The 24,585-nt window shown below is 42.7% G+C and overlaps 3 protein-coding genes across 8 annotated transcripts in view; 2 read left to right on the top strand and 1 right to left on the bottom strand.

The window, feature by feature from the left end:
- Positions 1-2,020: 2,020 nt before the first annotated feature.
- On the bottom strand, positions 2,021-9,359 carry Wts (serine/threonine-protein kinase warts). Of its 5 annotated transcripts, XM_076817371.1 has the most exons (8): positions 8,535-9,359; positions 8,266-8,423; positions 7,715-8,066; positions 5,786-7,622; positions 4,241-5,338; positions 3,708-3,985; positions 3,475-3,580; positions 2,021-3,236 (listed from the first exon to the last, which is right to left on the bottom strand). In XM_076817371.1, the coding sequence occupies exons 3-8, from the start codon at positions 7,991-7,993 to the stop codon at positions 3,190-3,192; spliced, it is 3,645 nt and encodes a 1,214-aa protein (XP_076673486.1). In that variant the 5' UTR covers positions 7,994-8,066; positions 8,266-8,423; positions 8,535-9,359; the 3' UTR covers positions 2,021-3,189. The 5 variants fall into 5 exon arrangements, with proteins under 5 accessions (XP_076673486.1, XP_076673482.1, XP_076673484.1 ...); XM_076817367.1 differs by having other exon boundaries at positions 2,021-3,580; positions 8,535-9,353; XM_076817369.1 differs by having other exon boundaries at positions 2,021-3,580; positions 7,715-8,035; positions 8,535-9,353.
- A 1,743-nt stretch (positions 9,360-11,102) lies between these two features.
- On the top strand, positions 11,103-13,926 carry Dbp21e2 (putative ATP-dependent RNA helicase Dbp21E2). Its single transcript, XM_076816038.1, has 7 exons — positions 11,103-11,297; positions 11,372-11,593; positions 11,663-11,977; positions 12,593-12,850; positions 12,926-13,043; positions 13,123-13,510; positions 13,599-13,926. The coding sequence occupies exons 1-7, from the start codon at positions 11,226-11,228 to the stop codon at positions 13,843-13,845; spliced, it is 1,620 nt and encodes a 539-aa protein (XP_076672153.1). The 5' UTR covers positions 11,103-11,225; the 3' UTR covers positions 13,846-13,926.
- A 1,716-nt stretch (positions 13,927-15,642) lies between these two features.
- The window catches only part of LOC143371122 (signal-induced proliferation-associated 1-like protein 2), a 43,939-nt gene continuing 34,996 nt past the window's right edge, over positions 15,643-24,585 (top strand). The window contains exon 1 of one of the 2 annotated variants that reach the window (XM_076816012.1): positions 15,643-16,356. The gene's annotated coding sequence lies outside the window, so the exon portion shown is untranslated. The remainder of the gene's footprint in view (positions 16,357-24,585) is intronic. The other variant, XM_076816013.1, reaches the window with a different exon arrangement.

Raw genomic sequence — 24,585 nt, 5'->3', positions numbered from 1 at the left:
TTGCAGTTAATTGTAAATAAGTAGTATTGTAAACAAGAGCCTGCAAAATCTATTAATGGTCTAGGTGTGACAATATATCTGTAGAATAATAATTTCTATGCTTCGTGCTAATTTCTCACCATTCGTTTACACTTTACAATTTACGACAGAGATTCAAAACTAATGCTTGCTGAAAATTCATATTAACGTTGCGTCCATTTAACTGCACCACTCGCAGTGCTTTTTCAGTTATTGACTTTCGCGCATCCATTATCTAAAATTACGCATGCAAATTTATAAGAGTAAAGTTATAAATTGTACATATTATAGTATACAAGGACTACTTTTATCGTTATAAAAGTTAATCCCTTTGGTATTCATTGTTTGTCATATGTGATGTACAACAATACTTGGTTTTTCAATCTAGCAACAATCTTCTGTGCTCTGTGCAGTACATAAACCTGATTGCTTTCTTTTTCTACGAATACAAACACGACAAATAAATGTTTATAAACTATCGGATATGAATACAAGTTATATAAATACGCATTCTTTTCTTCCCTTGCTCCCTCCCGACTGCCACTGAAACTTTAATCATTCTCATAGCTGATCTATTGCCAGAGGAGCCTTGAAAATGTACAAATACTTTTGATATTTCCCTTCTTTCCATCCATGTTCGAGGAAAAACATGGCCCAAGTGTTTCTTTCTTCTGCCTTTTGCGTCTTGTTTCATGTACATGTGTATACATGCTTTGTTGTTGACAAATAAACTATGTGAAATGAATTTCTTTAAACATTATTTATCTATTATCGATACAGCAACGTTCAGATACTCCTCAAGAAGCCTGGAGAATAAACAGACTCTCGGTCTGCACAAGAAGCACTTATATTATTCCTTCGGTATACAGAGCATGTAAAAGGCACACGGATTAATAACAATTACTTTGTTCAACTTTAAAGCCATCTAAATATAAAAAGAGCCATAAAACTGGGGAAACATTTTAGTTTTAGTTCTGGATCAAGTTTGAGTAATATGTATTTTTAAGATGCTGATCGTTACTGGTACAGCGATACACGCTTTTACACCTGTTGATTTTATAATTAGCTACAAAAGATTAACAATTACAGTTTCTGTTGTCGACCTGTTAACTATATATAAACGGAAAGATTTATTACATATGCGAATTCTCTCCTCCCCCTCCTCCTCCTCCTCCTCCTGCTCCTCCCCCATCGAAAGGAGTAACGTGAACGATTAAATCCTACGTTGCTTTAGAAGGATAGACTGGTCCATTGCAGATTGCAGTACACGTTTATGTGAATTTGTATGAATTTGAATAACAAATTAACGCGTAGAAAATTATAACGACTTACATATTGCTCTAGACTCTGGCTTTAGATTCTTCGGCGTGCAAAAAATTGAAATGAGTCAATTAATTGAAAAGTAAAACAAAAAAAAAAGAAAGTAAGAAAATAAAGGCCAGACGTAACGTCACATAAGGATAGTTTTTCAAGTGTAATATACGACATACCTATCGTGTTACTTCTCCAATCTTCATTTGTCATAGATATTATAAAAATAAATTGTTGTTGAAATTTGTTTACAGAAATCGATTTCCTAAAAAGTATGAACAAATGAAGTTACACTCGTTACTTGGTTGACATATTATTTACTCGCGTTTCCACTTAAACCGTATTTAATCAGTATTCCATTAAGTAAATCAAAGCTTCCAATTGTTTATTTCTCATTGCCGCGTCAACAATTCGATTAAATTCAACGCGAGTTGATTCTCGGGTATTTAATTTTAATTATATCTAACAGGTCAAAGAATATGTAAATAATTGTAAATATTAGTCCGTCAACATATACGAAGTGTATTTCTTAAATTTATAATTCTTCATTTCTTGAAATGGCAGAAGAAAAGATATATAAAAACATAAAGACAGAAGAAAGAAAGAAGAAAAAAGGAAAGGGAAAGACAGAGAGAGAAAGAGGGGAAGAAGGAAAGAAAGAAGGCTTGACGATTAAAAGCTGCATAAAATATGCAATCAACACATTACATTCATCCAAAAATCTATACAGTAATAATTAATATTTAGCAATAATTATTATTTATATTTGTTGTAGCATTCAATGTAAAAAAGAAGTTAAATAAGACTGATACATTTAAAAGCCATATTATTCTAATTATATGCAATATCACAGTACTTGCTGAAACATACAAACACTTATTTCCAATAGGCACGAAAGCCAGTACCAATGAAAATGGCAAGCACAATACCTTTCCTTCAATCTCAATATACTATGTGAGAGTATAGTATATTGCCTAGCCATCCATCATTTACTTTTCTCTCTCTCGATTGAGGAAACTCATATCACGTTCAATAATTCTATTCGAGATTATACGCGCTTCGCGGTAAACAAATTTGATACTCTTCTTTAAAAGTCGTACATTTTTGCCACACTTCACACAATTACACAAGAGCTATCGTAACGGAAAATCTTAACTCAAGGTATATCGTGCCACGTTGTGACCGTAAAATTATAGCAATTGTATCATAAACGCACGGTAAATGCCCATGAATTTGGAGTTCGCGATTATATGTACCTAATTCCGTCTTATTATCGTATAGTTGATTTTTAGCCGAAAAATCATATAGGTATCTCTGAAAAGGCGATTCCAATGAACTCGTCTTCTATTATAAAAATAGTGCGAGATGAATGAGCGGAGGCAGGGGAGGGGTGGATGCGAGAGCGAGAGCGATAGCGAGAGTGGTGATGCGTGTGTGTGTGTGTGTGTGTGTTTTGGGGGAGTGGGTGCGTGGTTGTGTGTCTGTGTCTGTGTGTGTGCGCGCGCGCAGGTGATGGAAAAGAAAACAAAAAGAATATGAATAACGAAACGCACGGATATATCGTATTATCGAGTGTAAGGAACAAACGCGAGGGTTCTCGTTTTACGATGGTTTTTGTTCAGCTCGTTAACATAGTACGGTATTCGTTCATTGACAACGATTTAATAAAGTTCCTTGCGGTACGCATTACTCCAGCTACCCGTCGTCGATCCTGAACAAACCCTTTCACACAATATTTACAAGCAATAGTTTCTAATTGAACGTGAAACAATATTGCATTATCTTATCTTTGTCACAAATTAAACTTACATACCTACTGTCATACGTAAACAGGACCTTGATTGTCGTTATCGTCCAAACTTATTCGACTAGGATACGCAGGACCACCACCGTCGTCAAAGAAGCGTCTAAAAGTGAATTCAAAGAAACCGTGAAACGGTTTGCCATTGTCCAACAACTCGTCCGACTTGTTAGAATCGGAAGATTCCGAGTTCCGTAATTTATCGGGATCCACGGGGTCAAAGTTACTCGTATCGGTAGGATATTGTATCCGAGGTATATGAGGGGCTACTTGTCGACGCAACCCTTTCTCAAAGTCAATACTCGCAAAAAACGGATGATTTTTCACTTCGTCCGCGTTCTTACCTAACCGACGATCCGCACCCACGCAAAGCTTTAATATCAAATCCATACCTTCCGCAGAGAGGTTGGCTTGTTTCGGTATGTGTAGAGTCGTTTCCCAATTAATCACCTGCAACGTAAACATCGCGCGTTAGTGCGTACTTCTCCTCGTTCCTTGCACAAAACTTTTACTTGGTAGATATTTTTTTTTACATATTTTGTATAATGATCGGAAACTGTAGGTCTGTTCTACTTACTTTGTACTGCGTTTCAGCGGGGGTATTCGCAAGAAACGGTGGAGAGCCGACCAACATTTCGTACAAAATTACACCGACACTCCACCAATCGCACAACTGAGTGTACCCTGTCCTTTGGAGCACTTCCGGCGCAATATAGTTCGGTGTCCCGACCAACGAATGCGCTAAACACCTTTGATGTTCTCTGTGCCTCCTACGTTCCAATGGCTTCAACTGAATGCAACGACATTCGTTATTCCAGTCATCGGCGGGATCCATAGAATCTTGTTTTCCGTGACCTGTTTTCGTCATAATATTAATTATCTAGATACCAGGGGGAACTTGAAAAGGTAAAAAAAATTGTAAAAGTGTCGAACACGGAAGGGAATTACTGTTCATTTTCAAGACTGTTAGATTACTAAGTGGGTTACTGAAGGCTGAACAATCTACTTGGATATCTCGGGCTTCCCGAATTTCGTCGGTAGCACATATATGTATACAAGCTTTTGTCGAGCATTCGCTTATCGGCTATCGGTTATACATATCATCCTTACCGTTTTGTTGATAATATTTGGAGTTGTGAGTCCAACGAAATCCCGTACACAGCCCGAAGTCTGTCAATTTTATATGTCCATCTCGATCGATTAAAATATTATCCGGCTTAATGTCTCTATGTATGAAACCCATTTTATGAACACTTTCTACCGCACACGTCAGCTCGGCAATGTAAAATCTTGCCAATGGTTCTTTGAAAATGCCTAATTTAATCAGTAACGACATCAAGTCACCGCCAGGTATGTAATCCATTACAAAATATAAGTTGTCCTTGTCTTGAAAAGAATAGTAGAGCTTTACTACCCATTCATTGTCAGCCTCCGCCAGTATATCTCTTTCGGCTTTCACGTGGGCAACTTGATTCCGATTCAATACATCTGCCTTCCTTAACGTTTTCATTGCGTAAAATTGATTGGTGTCGAGCTTCCTGACAAGCGTTACCTCTCCGAAAGCGCCAACACCAATGGGTTTAATTTTCGTGAACATCGACTTGTCCATTTTCGCTCGCTTCAATCGGATGTAATTCGATTCCTTCTGCGACAACATTTTCCTCATCTGACACTGCGCCTCCGTACTAAGGCCTATTTTGGCCATTTCCGTTTCCAGCTGTAGACGACGATACAACCGTTGCTTGTGGGATTTCAATACATTTTCAATGTGCTGTTCCATAAAAAATTTAAACGCTTGAGGAGAATAATTACGAACTTTACAATCCCTGCGTTCTTCCTCCTTCTCTTTACTCATGTGTTTTCGCTCGGGGATCGGAGACTGATGCTTGATTTTGTAAGTCGAAGGAGAACTACTACCTCCCTTTGCTCCATTATTATCCGGTGAATGGTCAATGTTATTGTTGTTGTTGTTGTTGTGGGGGTTGTTGATGTTATTATTGTTAATACCACCACATCCACCGCCACCATCACTGCAACCATCGTCACCAGCAACAGCACCGCCACGGACACCCATACCAATACCGACACCGGTAACAACACCAGTACCACCACCGCCACTGCCACCACCACCGCCATCGCCATCGTCATCGTCATCATCATCGCCGTCACCATCGCCATCTCCATCTCCATCTCCATCCCCGTCTCCATCTCCATCGCCATCCCCATCCCCACTGCCACAGTCACCACCCCCGCCAATGCCGACGCCAACGCCACCACCAGCACGGCCACGGCCACGGCCTCCACCTCCACCTCCACTACCACCGAAGCCGCTACCACTGAAGCCGCTGCCGCCACCGAAGCCTCCACCACCGCCGAAGCCGCTACCACTGAAGCCGCTGCTGCCACCGAAGCCACCGCTACCACCACCGTCGAAGCCACCACCGTCGAAGCCTCCACCGTCGAAGCCGCTACCACCGAAGCCGCTACCACCGAAGACGCCATCACCGAAGACGCCATCGCCGAAGACGCCACCTCCGAAGACGTCGTCACCGAAGACGCCGTCGCCGAAGACGCCATCTCCGAAGACGCCACCTCCGAAAACGCCGCTGCCAAAGTCTCCGCTGACTGCTACTCCGATACTGCCGCCACCGCCACCGCTATCGACATCGACATCACCATAGGCATAGCCATAGCCATAGCCATCGCCATCGCCATCGCCACAGTTACAGCTACAGTCATAGCCACAGCCATTGTCACCGTCATCGCCACCATCTCCGTCACAGTCACCGCCAACGTCACCGTTAGCGTATCCGCCATCGCCACCGTCACCGTCACCACCCCCATCGACACAGTTGCTACTGTTACTAGCGTTAACATTTCTCGTAGTTATGGATGTTGATGCTACCGGAGGTAGAGGCGGCGGCGTTTCTATCGAATGCTGACAGGTATCGGCGGGAGAATACTTTCTTTGCAAAGGAGGGTGAACAGCAACCGGAGATGACCTAAGAGTCGCGCTATTCTCTGTCGTCGAGATTCCGGATGAATCATCGGTGGTAGGTGTCCCATAGGGAGGAGGAGGAAGCGGGTGATGCATACCTCGTTGCGCCGCTAATGCTTGCATCGTAGTCGCGTAACTCGGTGGCTCCGTAGTTGGTATTCCCACCGAAACACCTACGGTTGTCCCAGTATTATTCGCCGGTGGATACCCAGGTGGAGGTTGTTGCGGGGGTGGTGGTAGTGGGGGCGGTGGTGGTGGTGGAGGTGGTGATAGTGGTGGTGATAGTGGTGGTGGTAGTGGTGGTGGTAGTGGTGGTGGTAGCGGTGGGGGCGGTGGTGGTGATGATGGTGGTGATGATGGTGGTTGTTGATGTGGTGGTGACGGCGGTCGCGGCTGTTGCTGCTGCTGTGGTTCTTGCGGTTGCGGTTGCTGCTTTTGTTGAATAGAGGAAGCGTATGACGGAGGGGCCGGAGGTGTGTTGCCAGTGGTGGAAATCGGTTGCGGAGAAGTTGGTGCGATGGCTGTCTGTAAGACGGGTTTCTGTACTTGAGTGCTCTTGACGGATTGCATGATGATCGGCGGCTGTGTCTTGGCCTGCCTCGCACCCCAAGCTTGCAGCGGAGTTGGCCTAGCCATAGAAGCTTGTGTACTAGGAGATATAGCGGAAACGGTGACCGGACTTGGCGATCCAGCCGATGTCGTGCCGGAATAGATTCCGGAGGAAGGACTCTTGCGATAATCTTGCTGAGATTGCGTAGGGCTCTGTCTGTTCTGTATAGAGGCACTGTAAGATGGTGGTTGGACAGGGCCGGTCGACGGAGAAGAAACTATAGGATACGGAGGTGGCGGTTCAACTTGAGTATTAGAGTTGTTACTGTTCGTTTGATATATACTGAGAGCCTGTATTTGTTGAGAAAGCTGCTGCTGAACTTGGGGTCCGTTTTGAACGATCATAGGTTGACGATTATTCGAACTGTTGGTCGAACTCGCCACTGGACTGGTACCCCTTTGCGGTAAATTAACCGAGGTCGAAGTCGCTCCGGTATTGCCAGGTGCGGTGGGGGGCGGTCGTGTAGGAACAACCGGAGCAGGAGACATGCGTTTCAGCATTTGCTGCATATTACTAGGTACATTCGGCTGATTGTACGGAGTATGAGGCGGTGGTGGCGGAGGTGGCGTGGAACTGCATCTAGGAGGCGGAGGAGGTGGTGGTTCTCGATCTACGAAATTGCTTGGTGAATACTGTCGACTCAATTGCGGATGTGGACTAAGTTCCGTCAAACGGGGACTATCGGACCGTGAGCTTCCTGCTCCACTGTCTAACGCGGGACTACCGCGTTGTAGACTTAACTCTCTTTCCAAACTAGGTTTTCTGATCAACTTGCTGTTAAGTTTACCAAGTCCATTCAGAGATTCTCCTTGCGCTTGTTTCAAAAACTCTATAGCAGCATCCAAACGCCAGCCAGCTAACTTGAGAGTTCGTAATGCAATCTCCTATAGATTCAGAATTTTAAACGACACTTTCAAACATCTTGTTTCATAACTGAGTACTACTATTTACGTAAACTTTCAACTGTAGAACATACCTCTGAATATCCCATGGCTGATAGCTGCACCAACAATTGCCGTTGATCGGATTTATCGATGGTAGAACCAGAAGTTCCAGAGAGTCCGCTAAGACCCGAGGCTGAACTAATGCCGCTAGTCGTTGATAATGTGGATATAGTACTAGCGGCGCTGGAACCTACGTCGCCTGCTCCTCCGATATTTGCAAAAGGTAGTAAAGAGTTGCGAATTTCAGCTAACGCCTTTTGATGATATCCGGAGCCACGAGTGCTCGATTTGCTAACTGCGGGCGGATTCATGGTGGCCCATGCTAGGTCTTCTAAGACCTAGCTTTAATCCGGCTGTGACATATATATACATACATACATACATCTAAAACATAATATTAATTTGCTATTTCACAGTGTATTAACATTCCCGTAATATGCGTATATTTCTATCGCCCCCCTTACTTTCTCTTAAAGGCAAAACTAGAACTTTTAAAATCTTGGCCATGAAAATATTTACATACAAGGTAATTTACGATAACTAGCATCGACTGAATAGATATACGAATATTTATAATGCTTACTGAACTAGGTTCATGCTAACAAACTTTAGCATAGACTCTGGACATTGTCATTGCAGCAGTAGTATAATATGCCATGCACCACAGAAATGTCGATCCACTGTAGGTATCACAATGCACATTGCTACATCTAATGCTACTTTCAATCCAAATACTTGTAACTAGATGACGGTAACAATGATAGATTGGTATTAGTATTATTATACTGCCAAATACCAAAGTATGTTATTCGTTATTATAAATGTATTAATTGCTCTATAAAATTGTTTTACTTGTTCATCCATAATTTCGTATATGTGTTAGTTGGAGGCTCGTATACCAGAGCGAAACATATCTATGGGTTCGAATCTCATGGACGTTTCTTTGTATTTTTGTACATGGTGTTGAGATCGATCGGAAATCTAACCTATTCGTTGAGTATGTAACAGATCGTAGCAAAGGCTCCTGTGCACGTTGAATCAGTCACAGTAAAACACACTTTTTTCGCAGATTTACAAGACATTGACTGAGAAATTTCTTGAAATCAGTTCGATCCAAGCAGAAATCAGAGCAGTAACAGAATGACTTTAGAGCATATTCTATTTTCACGTTTCCACACAACTCGAGTGACGAGGGTAACGTGTACGTAAAATCTTCGGTCTACTATGTTCCATTAAAATCAGCTCCGCGATATTCCGATACACAATTGTATTTACATCAGCAACAACAAAGGAAGGTACAGCCGTAAATTACCAAAGTAACTGGCAGCCATTTTGAAGTGCCACATTCCTACACCGACTTGACACTCTTTTTCGTAATTTACAGTATATGTATGTACAGAGCTCGTATGTACATACATGAAAAAGAAATTCATCTCCGCAATTAACGCTATAATATACGTTCAATGAATAATCTTTGTCATTTATTGTTGCTCGGGAATACGATTACACGAAGCATATTATTTTAGTAGCTATACATTCAAAAGATTCATCGTGCAAGCACTTGTTCCACGATTTACGATTTCCAATCATTTCCAACCATCTATGACGACCAATGACGACCGTCTATTCATGCCAAATAATGGATTATGGATGTCAACATTCTTCTAATAATCGCTTTTATTCTGCTATTCGACAGCTATCCTCTATATGTCTATCAACTTTTAAAATCATTTCATTCCAATTGGGGTCGCTTTTTTAAATCTACACGCGCGTATGCACGTACGTACATACATACATACACACATACATCATTTTTAATCCTCTGCGCGCTCCTCATTCATTGCTTCTGTAATATCGATATCGATATCGATACATACATACATGCATATAATCGGATATGGTCAACCGATAAAAAAATGAATGTAAGAATTGCACTCCGTTAGAAGAATATTCTCAATGCTATTATAAGCGACTACAATCACGCACTGTATGTAGTACGTGTCCCGATTACGGTGCCCTGTCCCTATTACGGTGCCTTTATACTTAAAGAAGCCGTACAACAAAACTCGCATAAATAAATAGGGAAAGAATTTTTCTTATGTAAGTTAAACTATTAATGTATGTGCTACAAACGAGAAGGTTGAAACAATTACAGCATAGTAGAAAAAATTTAAAAAATAAATATGAACCCAATTTTTACCCAAATCCTGGCCGGAAACGGTAAGAACACGTATTTTACAAACGTAAATAAATTGATAATTAACATTATTTGCACTTATGTAAAGTGTTAATTATATCATAACAGTTTCCAATTTTATGAAAAAAAATTGAAAATGAGCACCTTTGAAACGTTTTCGCATTTTTTAAAGTGAAACCAGTAATAGGGACAGGAATTTAACGCTTGTCCCTATTACCGTGCCCCTCGGTGCCCTTGGTGGCCACTACTGGCTCCTTCTGTAACTGCTAAACCTAACCTTACTTTCGTTTCTCAGAACGGGTGAACAGAAATTTATATTTGCATATTTTGCTTTTGTAATGAAAAGGTAATATTAAAATTACATACAAACAGGTCTCATAGAGAAAAAAATGTTTTGAACAGCTCAAAGTTCGAAGACAACCTAACCGCGGGAACGTTATTCAAAAAAGGGCACTGTAATTGGGGGCACCGTAAAGGTGCGATTTCATGCTGACGCTCGACGCTCGTTTAGAAACCAGTCACGTGATCGGTCCACGGGACTTTCAGCGTCGACGCTTCTTTTGAGCGTCAAAACCAATCACGTGACTGAAACTCAACCAACGAACGAGCGAGTCAAAGCAAGTCAGACTGATGTGCAATCTTAAGGCTGATGTGCAAACCAAAGACTGATCTATATATATACCAGCGGCCATGGCCGTGATGGAAACATCGGTTCCCGTAAGATGTTAGGAACACACAGGAAAACAAAAAAATAAGAAATACATACATCTATATACATATAGTATATAGCGAATTTGGTAATTCGCACTGGTGCCAACAAATGACTTGTATTGGTTGATTCTTATAGAGCTATCTTCGTTTCTATCAGAAACAACCAATCCAAGTAATTTTCTGGCACCAGTGCAGAGTCAGTGCGAGGTACCGAATTCGCTATAAGTCACATATCTACGTACTGCGTTCATTATCTGTTTAATGAATATGTTTGTATAATACTATTTTATCTGTGATGATGTTATTTTTTTGACAATAAATTAACTCGTACGTAGGCCTGTAATGGGCCTGAATGCTTATTTAAAAAAATCTTTTCACTCTTTTTAATAGATAAATTAATAAAATCATTACTTTCTTCGCTAGTGACGAATACGTAAAAATTATTTAAACATTCTCGGCTCAGTTAATGAGTTGATTAAAAGTAATGCGTACAGTTAAGGAGTTAAGTTCTTGCCCTGTGTGTCAAACTTAATATGGCGGTATCCTGTATATATATATATATATATATATAGATCGTAATTGAGTAGCATTACATACGAACTAAGAATCTACTTTATCGCTGTATATTCTGCAAAATGTTATTCCGATTTTGTACATTATGTTGCAAAAGCGTTGATGTATCGTTTACAAACTTCTCACGGCATTACGTAAATACGTTTTTTTATGCATTTCGTTTAAAATATTATAGGTTATGGGTAACCTCACATGAACCTCATTTTAGGCGAGAGCACTGGTAAACAGCCGGCACAAACAGAGAGAAATATATGACGATACGAAAGAAAGTGAAAAAGGAAAGGTGCCAATTATAACATGCAAAAGAAAAGCCTTCAATTTTTATAAGGATCAGTCTATCTCTAAAAGGGAAAAGATAATATTAGCTAGCGATGGATGGAATCATCGTAACTCCAGAGGCGATTATTTCTTCATACATCCCCAAGACAATGTATTTCGCATTAACAAACATTATCCATTGCCTATGGGATTTCTTTCATAATTATAAGTTTTCCTTTAGGACATTAAGGAAGACACAGAAACTCAGATTGGTTTCGACACGTTTCATGATTTCAATCTACATCCTTCCGTGTGCAATCACATGGAGAATTTAGAAATAAGCAAACCATTAGAAATTCAGAACTTAGGAATACCAAAAATTCTCGAAGGTTATAATGCAGTATTGGCAGCGGAAACAGGTTGTGGAAAGACAATGGCTTATCTTCTACCAATGGTCAGTCAAATTCTGCAGTGGAAAGAAATGGTGTCACGGCCTGTGAACTGTCCCTTAGGCTTAATTGTAACTCCTACCAGAGAACTAGCTGTACAAATTGCAGTTCGTATCAACAATTGAGTTTTATCTCCTTAAGGGGTGATTCTGGTAATCACGCAGCAAAATTCAGCAACATTCAGGTTTTTTTTCCTCAGTGAATACAATGAATAACAATGTCAAACTTTTTTTTCATTTATTAAGCTACTTGTAATGTACACGGAACAATTTTTTAAATACACTTTTAATTGTGTTTTTTCAATGTTATCTGGAGTTCAAAATCGCGCCTTTGAAAAGAAATACCTCCCTGGCGGGAGTGATTTCAGCTCGCAGACTCATCTGAAACAAAAAAACCAAGCTGATTCTTAATCATTATGAGTACCGCTATCGCAGGTGCCAGAATTAGCCACGTAAGTCAAAATTTAACAAAATTGCGCGCATTCAAACTTCAAGTAAGAATGGAAAATTTCGAAAAAACACAATTAAAAGTATATTTAAAAAATTGTTCCGTATACATTACAAGTAGCTTAATAAATGAAAAAAAAGTTTGACATTGTTATTCATTGTATTCGCTGAGAAAAAAAGCCTGAATGTTGCCGAATTTTGCGGCGTGATTACCAGAATGACCACTTAAGCTACGACGATACCCGAACGACATATCTTACATTTCATTTCTTTCAGTTGGAATTAATTAGACTGTCCAAAGATCTTGGTATTCAGACGAAAATAATCACTGGTGGAAAAACAAAGAAAATGATGTTAAATCCTCCGGTTGACGATGTCGACATCCTTGTTTGCAGTTTCGGAGTGATCAGTAAATTGACTTCGGTCGGTGTTTATAAACTCAACTATGTGAAATACGTAGTGTTGGACGAAGCAGATGCATTGTTTCATTACACGTTCGAAGACAAGCTGAATGTCTTTATGAGGAGACTGCCAGTATGTAAAAAGAACATTTTGCACGTATAGCAATGCATTCAGAGGTGTTCCATTATTTATTTTAAAATTATATAGATCGGTTACCATCAAGAAATGGATGAAACTGGACTTCCTAAATCAGCTCAACTTATCTTAGCGTCGGCCACAATACCTTCCCGTTTGCAAACGGTTTTAGGCGACATTGTAAATGTAGGTGGTACGATCTACATCTAAATGATCCGTGATAGATGTCCATTATAAAAGACTATAACAACCCGTTACTTTGCAGGTAGATTCCTTACAGTATATAACAACAGCGAAGCTGCACCAAATATTGGTTCTGCAAAAGTTTATAAGACTGGGAGCAAGTGAGAAACCAGCAGAGTTGTTAAAATATGTAAAATCGAAAGTATCGAGGAAGCAGCCTGTGATTGTGTTCAGTAACACGAGTCGTACTTCCTACTGGCTTTACTTGTTTCTAAACGAATGCGGCCTAAAAACTACAAACTTGAACGGCACTATGCCGTTAGACGTTCGACGAGGAAAGTACGGAGAGTTTTTGAATGGCAAAGCCCTGGTACTATCAACGACAAATGCAGGCTCCAGAGGTTTAGATACAATACTGGTCAACCATGTTTTGAATTATGAGTTTCCATTGGACACAGGTTCTTACATTCACAGGTGCGTGACACAAATAATGAACGACGGCGCCTCGCGAATTCAGGAAATCTGTCGAAAACTGTGCTAAAATTCGATACTTTTCATTCAGGTGTGGTAGAACCGGTAGGATAGGTACCACGGGAGACTGCAGAGTGACGAATTTCATCTGCAAGCCAGGAGAGATCGCACTGGTTCAAAAAATCGAAAGAGCGGCCCGGAAATTGAAACCGGTGCCTATTATTAACACCGCAGAGCCGAGCGTGGAAGAAGGAGAGATAGACGAAGTGGACATGGAAGAGGATTACACCGAGAAATTAGTCGAAGACTTGGACAGTACGGAGAATATTCCATACTAAAACGCCACTGTTCTTTTACGTCCTGTATAACGTGTCTAATAATATCAGCACCAACGAAAGTTCGTAGCTTTCTAAATCTAAGCCATCGCCTCTTTCGTATTTTCTTGATCCATTTAACTTGTAGAAAGTTACTGGTGCGAGAAGTCTTTGATGAAGCCTTTCCAGTGTCCCCCGATAGGATCAAAGAATCGATGAAATGTCGTTGCCCTTAAGTCTGTTTCATTTCACTCAAGGTTCGGCTCTCCTGCTTAGCTAGTTTTCCTACGTCGACAGGTAAACAGATAAACATAAAAAAAGAAACAACAACATTCCGAGTAGTTTCCTTTATTTCAATCGAAGGAAAAATGTTGAAAGTGCGATTCCTACCAGGGGCGAGTTGCTTTACCGCACCAATTCCATAATTCGAAAGTTTTAGCAGGAGGAAGGAAACCGCGACCCACACGTGCGTGTTCATCCATCCGTTGATCCAGTATTCTGTCATGTCCGGCGGCACTCCCACACTGGCCGCCTACGTATCGCAAATAAAACTACCACAAGCCCGGCCGTAGGTCTAGACCAGTTTATTAGTCGCGTTGTGTTTTAGTGAAATTAAATGTGCTCGCGCACGCTGACATTCGTGCCTCCCCGTAAAGGGTGTGTCAACAACCGCGTGTCGCCACAATGCCCCGGATGACAATACCGCGTCGTGCGCGTACGAAGCAGCTGGCAAAGCTTTTCTTCGGCAGACCGAAGTCCGAAACGGGCAGGACGGATAAGGGGGCTGAAATTAACCATTCGTTTAACGTAAAATATTGTAGCTGCAGAAACAAACGTCTGCTATCCGTTTTACGAAGAAGAGCGAAGAGAGCGAAGGCCACTCGAGATGGTGCTTAAAAGGGACACGGAAACCCGATGAGCAGGGAATTGCAAAGACAATGGGGAGAGGCTAATTAGCGCGTGGAGTTGCGTGACATGTAGGACAGGGGCATCTTAGAACTTCAGAAGCAGGTACGCGAGCTGCGCGGGAACCCGTGCTGCAGGGAAACAAAGATTTTGCCTGGGCCAATTCTGATTCGTGTGGCACCTTCGACTAATCGTTGCTCAAAGGATGCTTTTAATAGAGTTGGAACAGTTTAAGTAAAGCCGCTAGACGCGGTTCTCTTTCCAATAGCTTGCTTGTTTCACAGAGGCGACACGGTACTCCGATCTGACCTTAATTCCCGTTACAGAATCAGACGCGCGTGACCTGTATACCGAAGAATTAATTCATCGAATTACAGTCGCAGGCAGTCGGAGGGAAGCAGATCAGAGCGAGCATTACGAAAGGTTAAATTGTGTCAAGTCCGAGTACGAATAGGTCTTCGAACCACACGATTAACTATTACTGTCAGCCACATGGAGGTTACCGTCTAAATCGCATCAAAATCATACAAGGTCCATTTTTTCGTAAAATCTCCGATCGCTTAAGCTTAAGCACTTGAAATTCCATCGATCCGCACCGATCTGCCTATCGACCGCCCCCACTTTATCAATCTCTCCCATCTACGATTTCCTCTTTCTTCAGTCTCTCTTTCGGCTGGCTGAAATGATTAATGCATCTGGAAAATGTTGAACTTTGCGGACAAAATTATTAGTTAGAGCGAGGGGAAAGCTTAAAGAATTTTTTATATTATTTTGAAGAGCCAGTAATGTATTCGTATCCTCGTAGCGAGCGGTGCGGCGTTTTATTGTAATACATAGAATGTAGCGTATGGGAGCGCGCGCCACGGCGCGTTGGTGGTGGGGGGGGGGGGGGGGGTTCGCGGTAACCAGCCTGCTATGAGTGAAGTCAGTTGTGCTGCGGCGCGCAACCTGTTAGTGTGGTTACCTCGTGGTTCGCTCTCCCGTGATCCTTCCACGATTTCTCCATTCAACTACGTCACGCGATGATTCCGTCGCGAGCGTCCTCCGTGTCGGGATAGCCCGAGAACCGTGCTCCAAGATCATTCGATGGGAAACAGTTGCCGATCTACGGAGCTTCTTCGGGTTGACGAACCTTTCGAACGGGCGTACACTTTGACTGCGTAAAAACGGCACGCGATACACGCTCGATTCTCGGCGGCGAATAATACTCGTGATCGGTGCCGCGAGGATTCAGGCGAGCAAGGTACAAGCAGCGAGCGAGGAGCGATCGATCGAGAACCAGAGTACGGACACGATCGAAACGAGACGCGCACCGTTCGATAGCCCCTTGGATAGTGTCCTATGAAGTTGGTCGCGATCCGCGGTATAACGAGCCAGGAAATACCGATGAATCGCGAGCCGCGAGACAAAGTGTACGGTTCGTGATCGTTCCGTGTGAGTACAGTGGTGTAGTGGCAAGAGGAATCACAGATAGACGAAGGAGGTAACGATCCGGATTCAGCGTACACGGTGTGGATTATTTCGTGCTGACAGAGGGAACCGGAAGCCGCTATATTGGAGAGGAAGCGGGAAAGCGGCGTGCCGCTATTCTGTGTACCGCGGCAGAGGCGATCATCCCAGCCAGAAAATGTGAGTACTCTTTCCTGTCCCATCGCTGTATCACAGTCGACGCGGAGCGTGCATTCGTTTAAGTAGAATCGATCGAAATCTGCCTCTATCGAACGATCCGAGGCTCGATCGTACGAAAAACCAATCATGCGCAATCAGTTAACGACATTGTTTGGCACGTTACCATGAGCAACGTCGTCCCTTGCACCTTGCACTTGCGCAATCATCCGAGAGCAACAGTTTTAAACGAAATTGTACAAAATTTCATGTACATACCGCTAAGGCTGATTCATAATCCGTAAGAAAGGTGGCTTACCGTCCACAAATACCGACAGGTGAAGGTCACCGGTGACCATTGGACGAGACGCTAATACTGTAACACGAGAGAACTCGTGCCGCTGCAACATTCTCGACACCGACTTCCCAATTCCCAGTAATCCGCTTGCAATCAAATGTGAATACTTGTAGAAAACACTGGAGCTCGAATTTACGAAATATTAATTTCCTACCGCCAATGATCCACCAGGGATCCTCGATGCAGTCCACTTCTATTCTCGAACGTTGCTTTACTAAGTTTTCAGTGTTTCGCAATCGGATAAAACGAGACGCCTTTAAGATCTCACAGTGCCCCGGTACGCGTAGTTTTCGCGATTCGAGTCGAGCGAAACGAGCAGACACACGAGTGACCTTTACGCGGGCATCGGTCACAATCGAGCAGCCTTTTCATCCTTCCACGAGGCTTTGTAATCGCGCGTCAGAACATCCCAGTTAAACTTAAACCAGTCAATTTGCGTGTAACGAATCTTCCTTCCCGCTTTACCGGCCTTAGAATTGCCATTATCATACCGTTTTCGAGCGTCGTTCCTGAAAAACCGCGAATCTCCCGTGGACATCGCCGAGGTTTCCTCCTAGAGCGATAACTGGATATTCGCAATTACGTTCGGACGTAATTTTCGATAAGCGGCCGCGTGGGACGCGTGTTGCTACGGCCCACGTGATTCTTCCCTAACGAACGAACCCCTTCGACCTACGGCGGCTATAATTCCGTGAGAACTTCATCTGGGAATTAATTCGCGCGTTGTTCTCCCTCGGAGTTCCAAGCTAGCGAAGGTAGATTCCCCGTCGCTGCGTTTTACTTGAATGGGGAAGGCAAGGCGTGGGTGCCGGGCCACGTGCAAAAACGTAGTCGGACGACTGATGCGCGGTCACTGTGGAATTCCAAAGTTGTCGATCTGCGCTCGCGATAACAGCTTGAATTACCTACCGAAACTGGGAAGTCCGATCCAGTACGACGCCATCGAGCGTTGGACAGGAAAAAGGGCCAGCGCTGGGTTGGGAAGAGGCGACGAGGAATTCGTGGATACACGAGAAGTGGCCGTTACTGGGAGAGAAGCCTTTGTGCCTTCTCACGTACAATGTTATTGTATTCCCAGCACGTATAGGCAATGGGAGTTCGTTATTACGCCTACTTCCGGCGGTTGGATCGTCGCACGGACTCGCTCCGAGCTCTAACGTGTTGCTCGAATATCCCGATGTACTTATTGTACATCTTCTTCTTCTCTACATATATATATAAATGAAAACGTCTGTTTTCCTGTTCCCTTATAACTTAGGAACTAATAGATCAATTTCGATGCGGTTTTTTTTAACGTGCAGCACAATTCTCGGGGGAAGGTTTTAGGATATAATATCATCTCGATATTACTAAATGGGACTGAGTAATAAGCGAAATAGTGAAGCGGGGCAGGTAGATCTTATTTTACATGGCGTCCACTGTTCTGCGGCGCAAAAGATCTGCGTGACGGTTTCCCGCACAGTGGGGATGTTTGAGGATCACACTGTTACCAGCTCAAACTATTTAATCTGGGAACGCGATTTTTGGAAATTCCGTCCCCAAAGGGGTGAAATGTATTTTCTCGGATTCCTTAATATCTGTTAGGTCCGATTAGATGTCAACTTGGTTCTTACTCGCAAAGATTGGCCACACAAATGTCTAAAAACCAATTTCAGGATTTTGCCCTAATCAACCCGTAAGGGGGTGGAAAGAGGTAAACTGTGTTTTCACGGACTTCTCAATATATCTTATGCCCGATTAGATATCAACTCGGTTTTTGAATACAAAGGTTATCCACACAAATTCATAAAAATTAATTTCAGAATTTCGCCCTAATCAACCCCTAAAGGGGGTGAAATTTATTTTCTCGGATTTCTCAAAATCTTTTACACCCGATTAGACATCAACTTGGTTTTTTACTTCGAAAGCTTACCCACACAAATGCCTAAAAACCAATTTCAGAATTTCGCCCTAATCAACCCCTAAGGGGGTGAAATGTATTTTCTCGGATTTCTCAAAATCTTTTACCCCCGATTAGATATCAACTTGGTTTTTTACTTCGAAAGCTTACCCACACAAATGCCTAAAAACCAATTTCAGGATTTCGCCCTAATCAACCCCTAAGGGGGTGGTGAGAAATGGTGAAATGTGTTTTCATAGCGTCCTTAATATCTCTTACGTCCTAAGCGAAGCGCGGATATATTTGCTACTTAGTTGTATACACATTTCTCGCGATTGAACCTTTCGACCATTATCAAAGTCAAACGCGACAAATTTAAGGCTGATTTTTTAATTTTCATACTTCACTTCGGATGAGCTCGATCTTGTTGGAAACACGCGACCCGCTACACGAAAATACTGTGTACAGGAAGGCCAGCCGAGGCTGGAATTTTCGAACAGCTGCAGGCGCATACCTAAGCGATACCCGGCCCAGCCCCAGGTCTACAGAAACACCGCTCGTAAACCCGACCAGGATTTGCTTGCTTCACTCGACTCGATTTCTCTCGGATCGGTTTGCTCGACAGACGCCCAAACACGGACAGAAATAATGTCTGCCGCGCGTCGCGTCACCAAAATATCTACCCATCTCGATACACGAATTATACCTACTCGTACTCGTGATTGCTAGAGCGCGCAATGCTTATTAGCTGGCGGCGTAGTAGCCACTCTGGCAAGCGACGCTGTCGCTGGAACGGTCTAATTTGCAGGCGGAAAAGGGATCGACCATATGGCTGAATTGGTAGGGAGTTTAGGGTCTCGAGCCCGAAACCTTTCCTTTGCTAAACAACTGCTCCAACCGATCCAGGTGCCATGCCTCTCCACAGATTCGTTTTCTTTTATTCTACGATGCGGCATAATGATTGCCACTCGTGAATCGAAGCCAGTAGGGACACACGAATGTCTGAGGACTTCGGCTAGACAGGAAATGCGACGTCGAACACCGCCACCGATACTAAGGCACCTCTTTTCCTCATTGAGGGTTGGTGGGACGTATGTAGAGTAATTGTGGGAGAGTTGCCGCACCTTGCGCAAAATTGTCACCGTGTCTAAATTTTGCTATTCAATTTTCTTCCAAGGATATATATTATTAGTTGATCATCTTGTCCTAATACTGGCATTGAAGAAAATAAAAATTTAATATTTGTCACCCTTAAAAAATTCAAATTAAATATATCCATTTTTGGGGAGAGACGCCGCACGCGCGGGAGTGGTGCCGCATTTCGAAAAACGTTTAATTTTCCATTTAAACCTTTTATTTGAAAAATATAGTAAAAGCAAAGTAAAATGAAACAGCTTTTTAATTTAAACAGTTATAAAATGGAATAAAATTGGAAAAATAAATAGGTACAGATATTATTTCTGCTTTTCTAAATTTAACTGTCTTTTCTTCTCCCTTCCACATTCATTACACATGAAATAAAAATAAAATGTGAAAACAGAGTAAAAAGCCCACAAATATGTTTGGATTATCAGAGTTGTGATTAAAAAATAAATAATTCGCCTTGAGATATCACGGTATCTATTTTGAAACGCTCTTTTTTGTATTTTTAACATTAAAACATCGTTTAGCTTTAGTCGACTCAGGTATCTTCCGATACAGTGCGCATAAAACTGCGGCGTCTAGTGCTGCATCTTTCCCACGATTACTCTATGTGTACCAACGCGTGCATGTTCTGGGGAAAGAAGAACGGTTCACGTTCCAGACCCCTTGGTTGTCGCGAGATGAATTTGTCTGGGATCTCCACTCGTCTCGATCCTCTTCCCTCCCTTCGGTGGTCGCCCGCGCGACACCAGGCCCGTTTAACGCGATGCCACGCATATTGAAAAAGATCCACTTGTCACTGACTCGAGTACATCGGAGACAGACGTGCGGGAAAGCTAGCGGGAGGCGACGAGAAGCATCGAAGTCCCCTCTCGAAACGCTATCGAGAGACTCGAAGGGCAGAAAGAACAATGAACGGGCGGCTAATGCCACGAGCAGACTTAGACTTTCGTTAAAACCGCGCCGCAGGATTCACTGCTGGACTACTCTATTAGATGTTAGTTGGAAAGTGCCCTCGATTGTCGGCCGATCGGTTCTGCATCGAGTGCACTTGGTCGCGCGAATCTCCGTCCTCACGATTACACGACGCTCCAATTATCGTAGCCGCAATAACCAGCTTAAGGGGGAACACCACTGCGACGGCCGGAAAATTAAGCTATTTTTAAAATTTTTTTTTCAGGAATAATTTACAGTTTTCATAGAAGATTTTTATTACCTAACTTTAGTACGCTGTCTTAAGAGACTATGCAAAAAAAAATAAATAGAAAAATATCCATAAATTTTAATATATTAATTAATCTTCTAAACCGCCCCACGCGAGTTGGTCGAATGTGTAACTATGAAACAGCAGGTACGAAATCAAATTTAATTTTTTTTTTATAAACTAGGCACATGAGTGTAGTTTCTCTTGTACGTGCGGATTCTTTGATTGAAAACAATTTTTTTAAAATACGCTCGGAAAACTGTCCATCTTATTCGCGGATTTTCGAAGCTTTTCTTCTAAAGCGCACCACTTTGACAAAAATAATTTGTTACTACAAATTAATTAATTTGGAAACTACACTCATATAGTTCATAAAAAAAAATGAATTTTGATTTCGGACCAACTGTTACATAGTTACACATTCGACCAGCTCGCGTCGAGGGGTCTAGAAGATTAATTAATATATTATAACTTATATATGTTTCTCTATTTATTTTTGTTTGTATATTCTCTTAAGACAGCGCACTAAAGCTAGGTAATACAATTTTTCTATGAAAGCTGTAAATTATTCCCGAAAAAAATTCTTAAAAATGGTTTACTTTTCACAGTGGTGTTACCCCTTAACGCGCCGCGCCCCCTCCCGATGCTGCTAGAATGGAATAGGCAAAGTTTAGCATCGATCCAAGAGGAGAATCTGTCGGTCCGGTAAGCGAAAAACTCACCCTTATCTGCCGTCGCGTGGTATCTATTTATCTGCGATTAACGAAGGAAAAACCAGAGATAGCAGGATCGACGAGCAAGAGGGATTATTCCCCTCGCGGAAGGCGTTTCAGCGATTCTCTCCGGGAAGCAGAATACCGATCGACTAGACCGTTTCCTGCGTCGATAACCCTTCCCGGTAGCATCGAATTATTAGGACTGATCGTGTACTGTCGGCTTAGCAGGATACAGGTTCTTTAAATGCAGCTAAAGGGTTGCAATTAATTAGGGCCGGATGCGTTGATTGACCTCTGGATAAGTTCGTCAGGGTACGAGCGTGGGGAGCCTGGCCCTTTCGTTGCAACTTTTCTCTTCGTTCCGTTGCCCTGGCTTCGAGCGCGAGATACAAGTGTGAGCAGCATCGAAAACGAGCCACGCGGCATAATTCCTAACGGGCGCAAAAATAAATCGCACGCCTTTATCGGTGCCGTTGCAGGCCTATAAATAAGGCGTTCCTTCACCGAACCCTTCGCGTTTTCACCCGGCATAAAAGCGTCACCTAGATACATAAATATTAAAATAGAAGGCGTCAACGGACGACGAGGGGGCTCCATTCGATGCTCTCGCGCGGAACATTGCCACCGCGATATCGCTTGTCCGCCGGGCGACAATAGATAAGTTGGTAAATGGAGGGTGACAGATTTTGGAAGTGATCCTTTTCGTAGACCCTGGCATTGTACGGGCGCCGCTCCGATAGGCCGCGGCAGCAGGAACCATCCCGCATTCTTCACTCTGCTCTCTGCTTTCTGCTCTTTGCCGCTGCCATTGTTTATGCGTGAATGGCCGGTACATAAAGCGCGGAATACGAGCGCGTTCTCCGGTATCCCACCTAGGAAGTCGAACCAGCAAGAATGCGGCGATGTGTCGCAGATGGTAGGGTGGAAAACGCTGTGGGGTGCGTATTTTAATTTGAGGGTGAATCTCGAGGAGATTCTACGATCAGCGGGGGCAGGGTAACCAGAGTTTTTTTCTTAAACGATTTTATTTAGAGTCGATCCTCGGTTTGTTTGTGACAATACAATATATTTAAAACAATTAACCAGCGGGGGGTGAAAAATTACACAGTCGTCAATAAATATAAGACATAACCAGAAATCAAAACGACTTGAAATCAGCCACTCGCGTTCTTTATGAAAACGACAAAAAGCCGCTGCGTTCGGGACGCCAGTCGCATCGCGATTATTGAAAATACACAATTTACTTATCGAGAAATAATTCATCGCGTAGGTATGTGCGAATAGTAAAACTAAAACTTTGCAGGCGTTCGTAGTATATCACTATCGAAATTTTAGTACAAGAAAATAATTACTTTTTAGTGACAGTACTACAGCGTTTAAGCAAAGTGTTAAACTGTATACAAGTATATTTAATAAAAGATATTTGTAATTACAATGAAAGATATTTGTAATTACAATAAAAGATATTTGTAATTACAATGAAAGATATTTGTAATTACAATAAAAGATATTTGTAATTACAATAAAAGATATTTGTAAAGAGCTGTGAAATATAAATCCACAAACACTAGAAACTAGAAAATAAATAATATATAAAAAAATAAAATTTTATGTTAAACAATTTTATTAAAAATGCAGTAAAAACTAAATTAAAATTCACTAAAAACTAAAAAATAATTCTTTTCTTGTACTACAATTTTGATGGTGTTAAAAAAATCGTGGGGCGCACAGTATTTCATAACAGGATATGAATCACTTTAATACTTCAACTTCTGGTTGCACACGGTGCCCCACGATTTTATTTAAAGTAATATTAACCGTATCAAAATTGTAGTACCAGAAAATAATTATTTTTCAGTGTATTTTAATTTACTTTTTACTGCATTTTCAATAAAATCGTTTAACATACAAATTTTGTTATATATATTTTTTATTTTAATCGCGGAGAAGGATTCTCGCGTAAAGTGCGTTAAGCAACGGAAACACCGAGCAGCCAGGTGAACTGCACCCGTATTGACGCGCGCGCTACGCAACAACGAGGTTACGCATGCACACGATCGCGTTATCCTATCAAGTTTGTCCTAGCCACTTCGGGTGCTTCTCGTTCCGAGGAATCAGCGAATATACTGTTACGCCACACTGTGGCACCTGGGATAACTGTAAAAACATCCACCTCGTTACCCGACGTTTAACCGCGAGTAAAGTTGTCATCGGTGCGGACGTCCCATCGGCGCGGCGGAACCACGTCATACGGTTGAACGGATTCCTCGGTGGAAACCTTCTAATTCTATTCCATATTCCAATTCCCACGCGCGTAGAAGCACGGTCGACGGGGGCCAAAATCATGTTGCGATTACGGTGTCCAAAAGGCAGCGCGCTGCGTTACACGGAATTTTCACAGCTTGCCTGCGTCTTAACCGACTGTTTTGTTCGTCTTTCGTAAATGGCACGTTTCGCGAACGTTTCTAAGGACGCGCGGTTAAACGCGTTGCATTTCTCGCGCGGCAGCTCGTTACGAAAGTAACAGTGGAAACTCGTTCGACTTGCGCTTTTACGGAGGCACGAGTATAAAGGAACGAAACGACGCTGGCTATCGTTCGGATGGTCGAGCTCGCGAGATAGGTAAGTGTTCGACTCGTGAAATTGAGATAGTAGCGGCGATACGCAGGCGAACAGCCGGGCGTCCGCGTCCGTTCCTTGTCCACTGGTTTTCACTGGTGTTGATTGGTGCTGATTGCTCGGGAGGCGCTCGCCTATCGGTAGATTCGTAGATTGCTTCGCCTCTGTACCGACTGTAGAAGTGTAGACTGTAGAAACGATAGGCGTTGCGCACGGATCGGTGGCGCGAAGCCTCTCTGCCGGCACGTCGCATCGCGTCGGTGACCTCGTCTCTCGCTCCGAGCGAACCGGAACATCCTGCGAAGAGCGAGCGGGTTGCGAGCGAGACAGCCGT

Source organism: Andrena cerasifolii, chromosome 7 (genome assembly GCF_050908995.1).
Source record: "Andrena cerasifolii isolate SP2316 chromosome 7, iyAndCera1_principal, whole genome shotgun sequence".
Classification (NCBI taxonomy): Eukaryota; Metazoa; Arthropoda; class Insecta; order Hymenoptera; family Andrenidae; genus Andrena; species Andrena cerasifolii.
This window is presented reverse-complemented; position numbering and strand designations above follow the sequence as displayed.

Coding starts and splice junctions, on each gene's coding strand:
- Wts (XM_076817368.1), bottom strand. CDS start 7,993: ATGAATCCGCCCGCAGTTAGCAAATCGAGCACTCGTGGCTCCGGATAT. Junction 7,623..7,714: donor CAGCCATGGGATATTCAGAG/GTATGTTCTACA, acceptor CTGAATCTATAG/GAGATTGCATTACGAACTCT. Junction 3,986..4,240: donor CAAATATTATCAACAAAACG/GTAAGGATGATA, acceptor TGACGAAAACAG/GTCACGGAAAACAAGATTCT.
- Dbp21e2 (XM_076816038.1), top strand. CDS start 11,226: ATGTTATTCCGATTTTGTACATTATGTTGCAAAAGCGTTGATGTATCG. Junction 11,298..11,371: donor CAAACTTCTCACGGCATTAC/GTAAATACGTTT, acceptor ACCTCATTTTAG/GCGAGAGCACTGGTAAACAG. Junction 13,511..13,598: donor ACAGGTTCTTACATTCACAG/GTGCGTGACACA, acceptor CTTTTCATTCAG/GTGTGGTAGAACCGGTAGGA.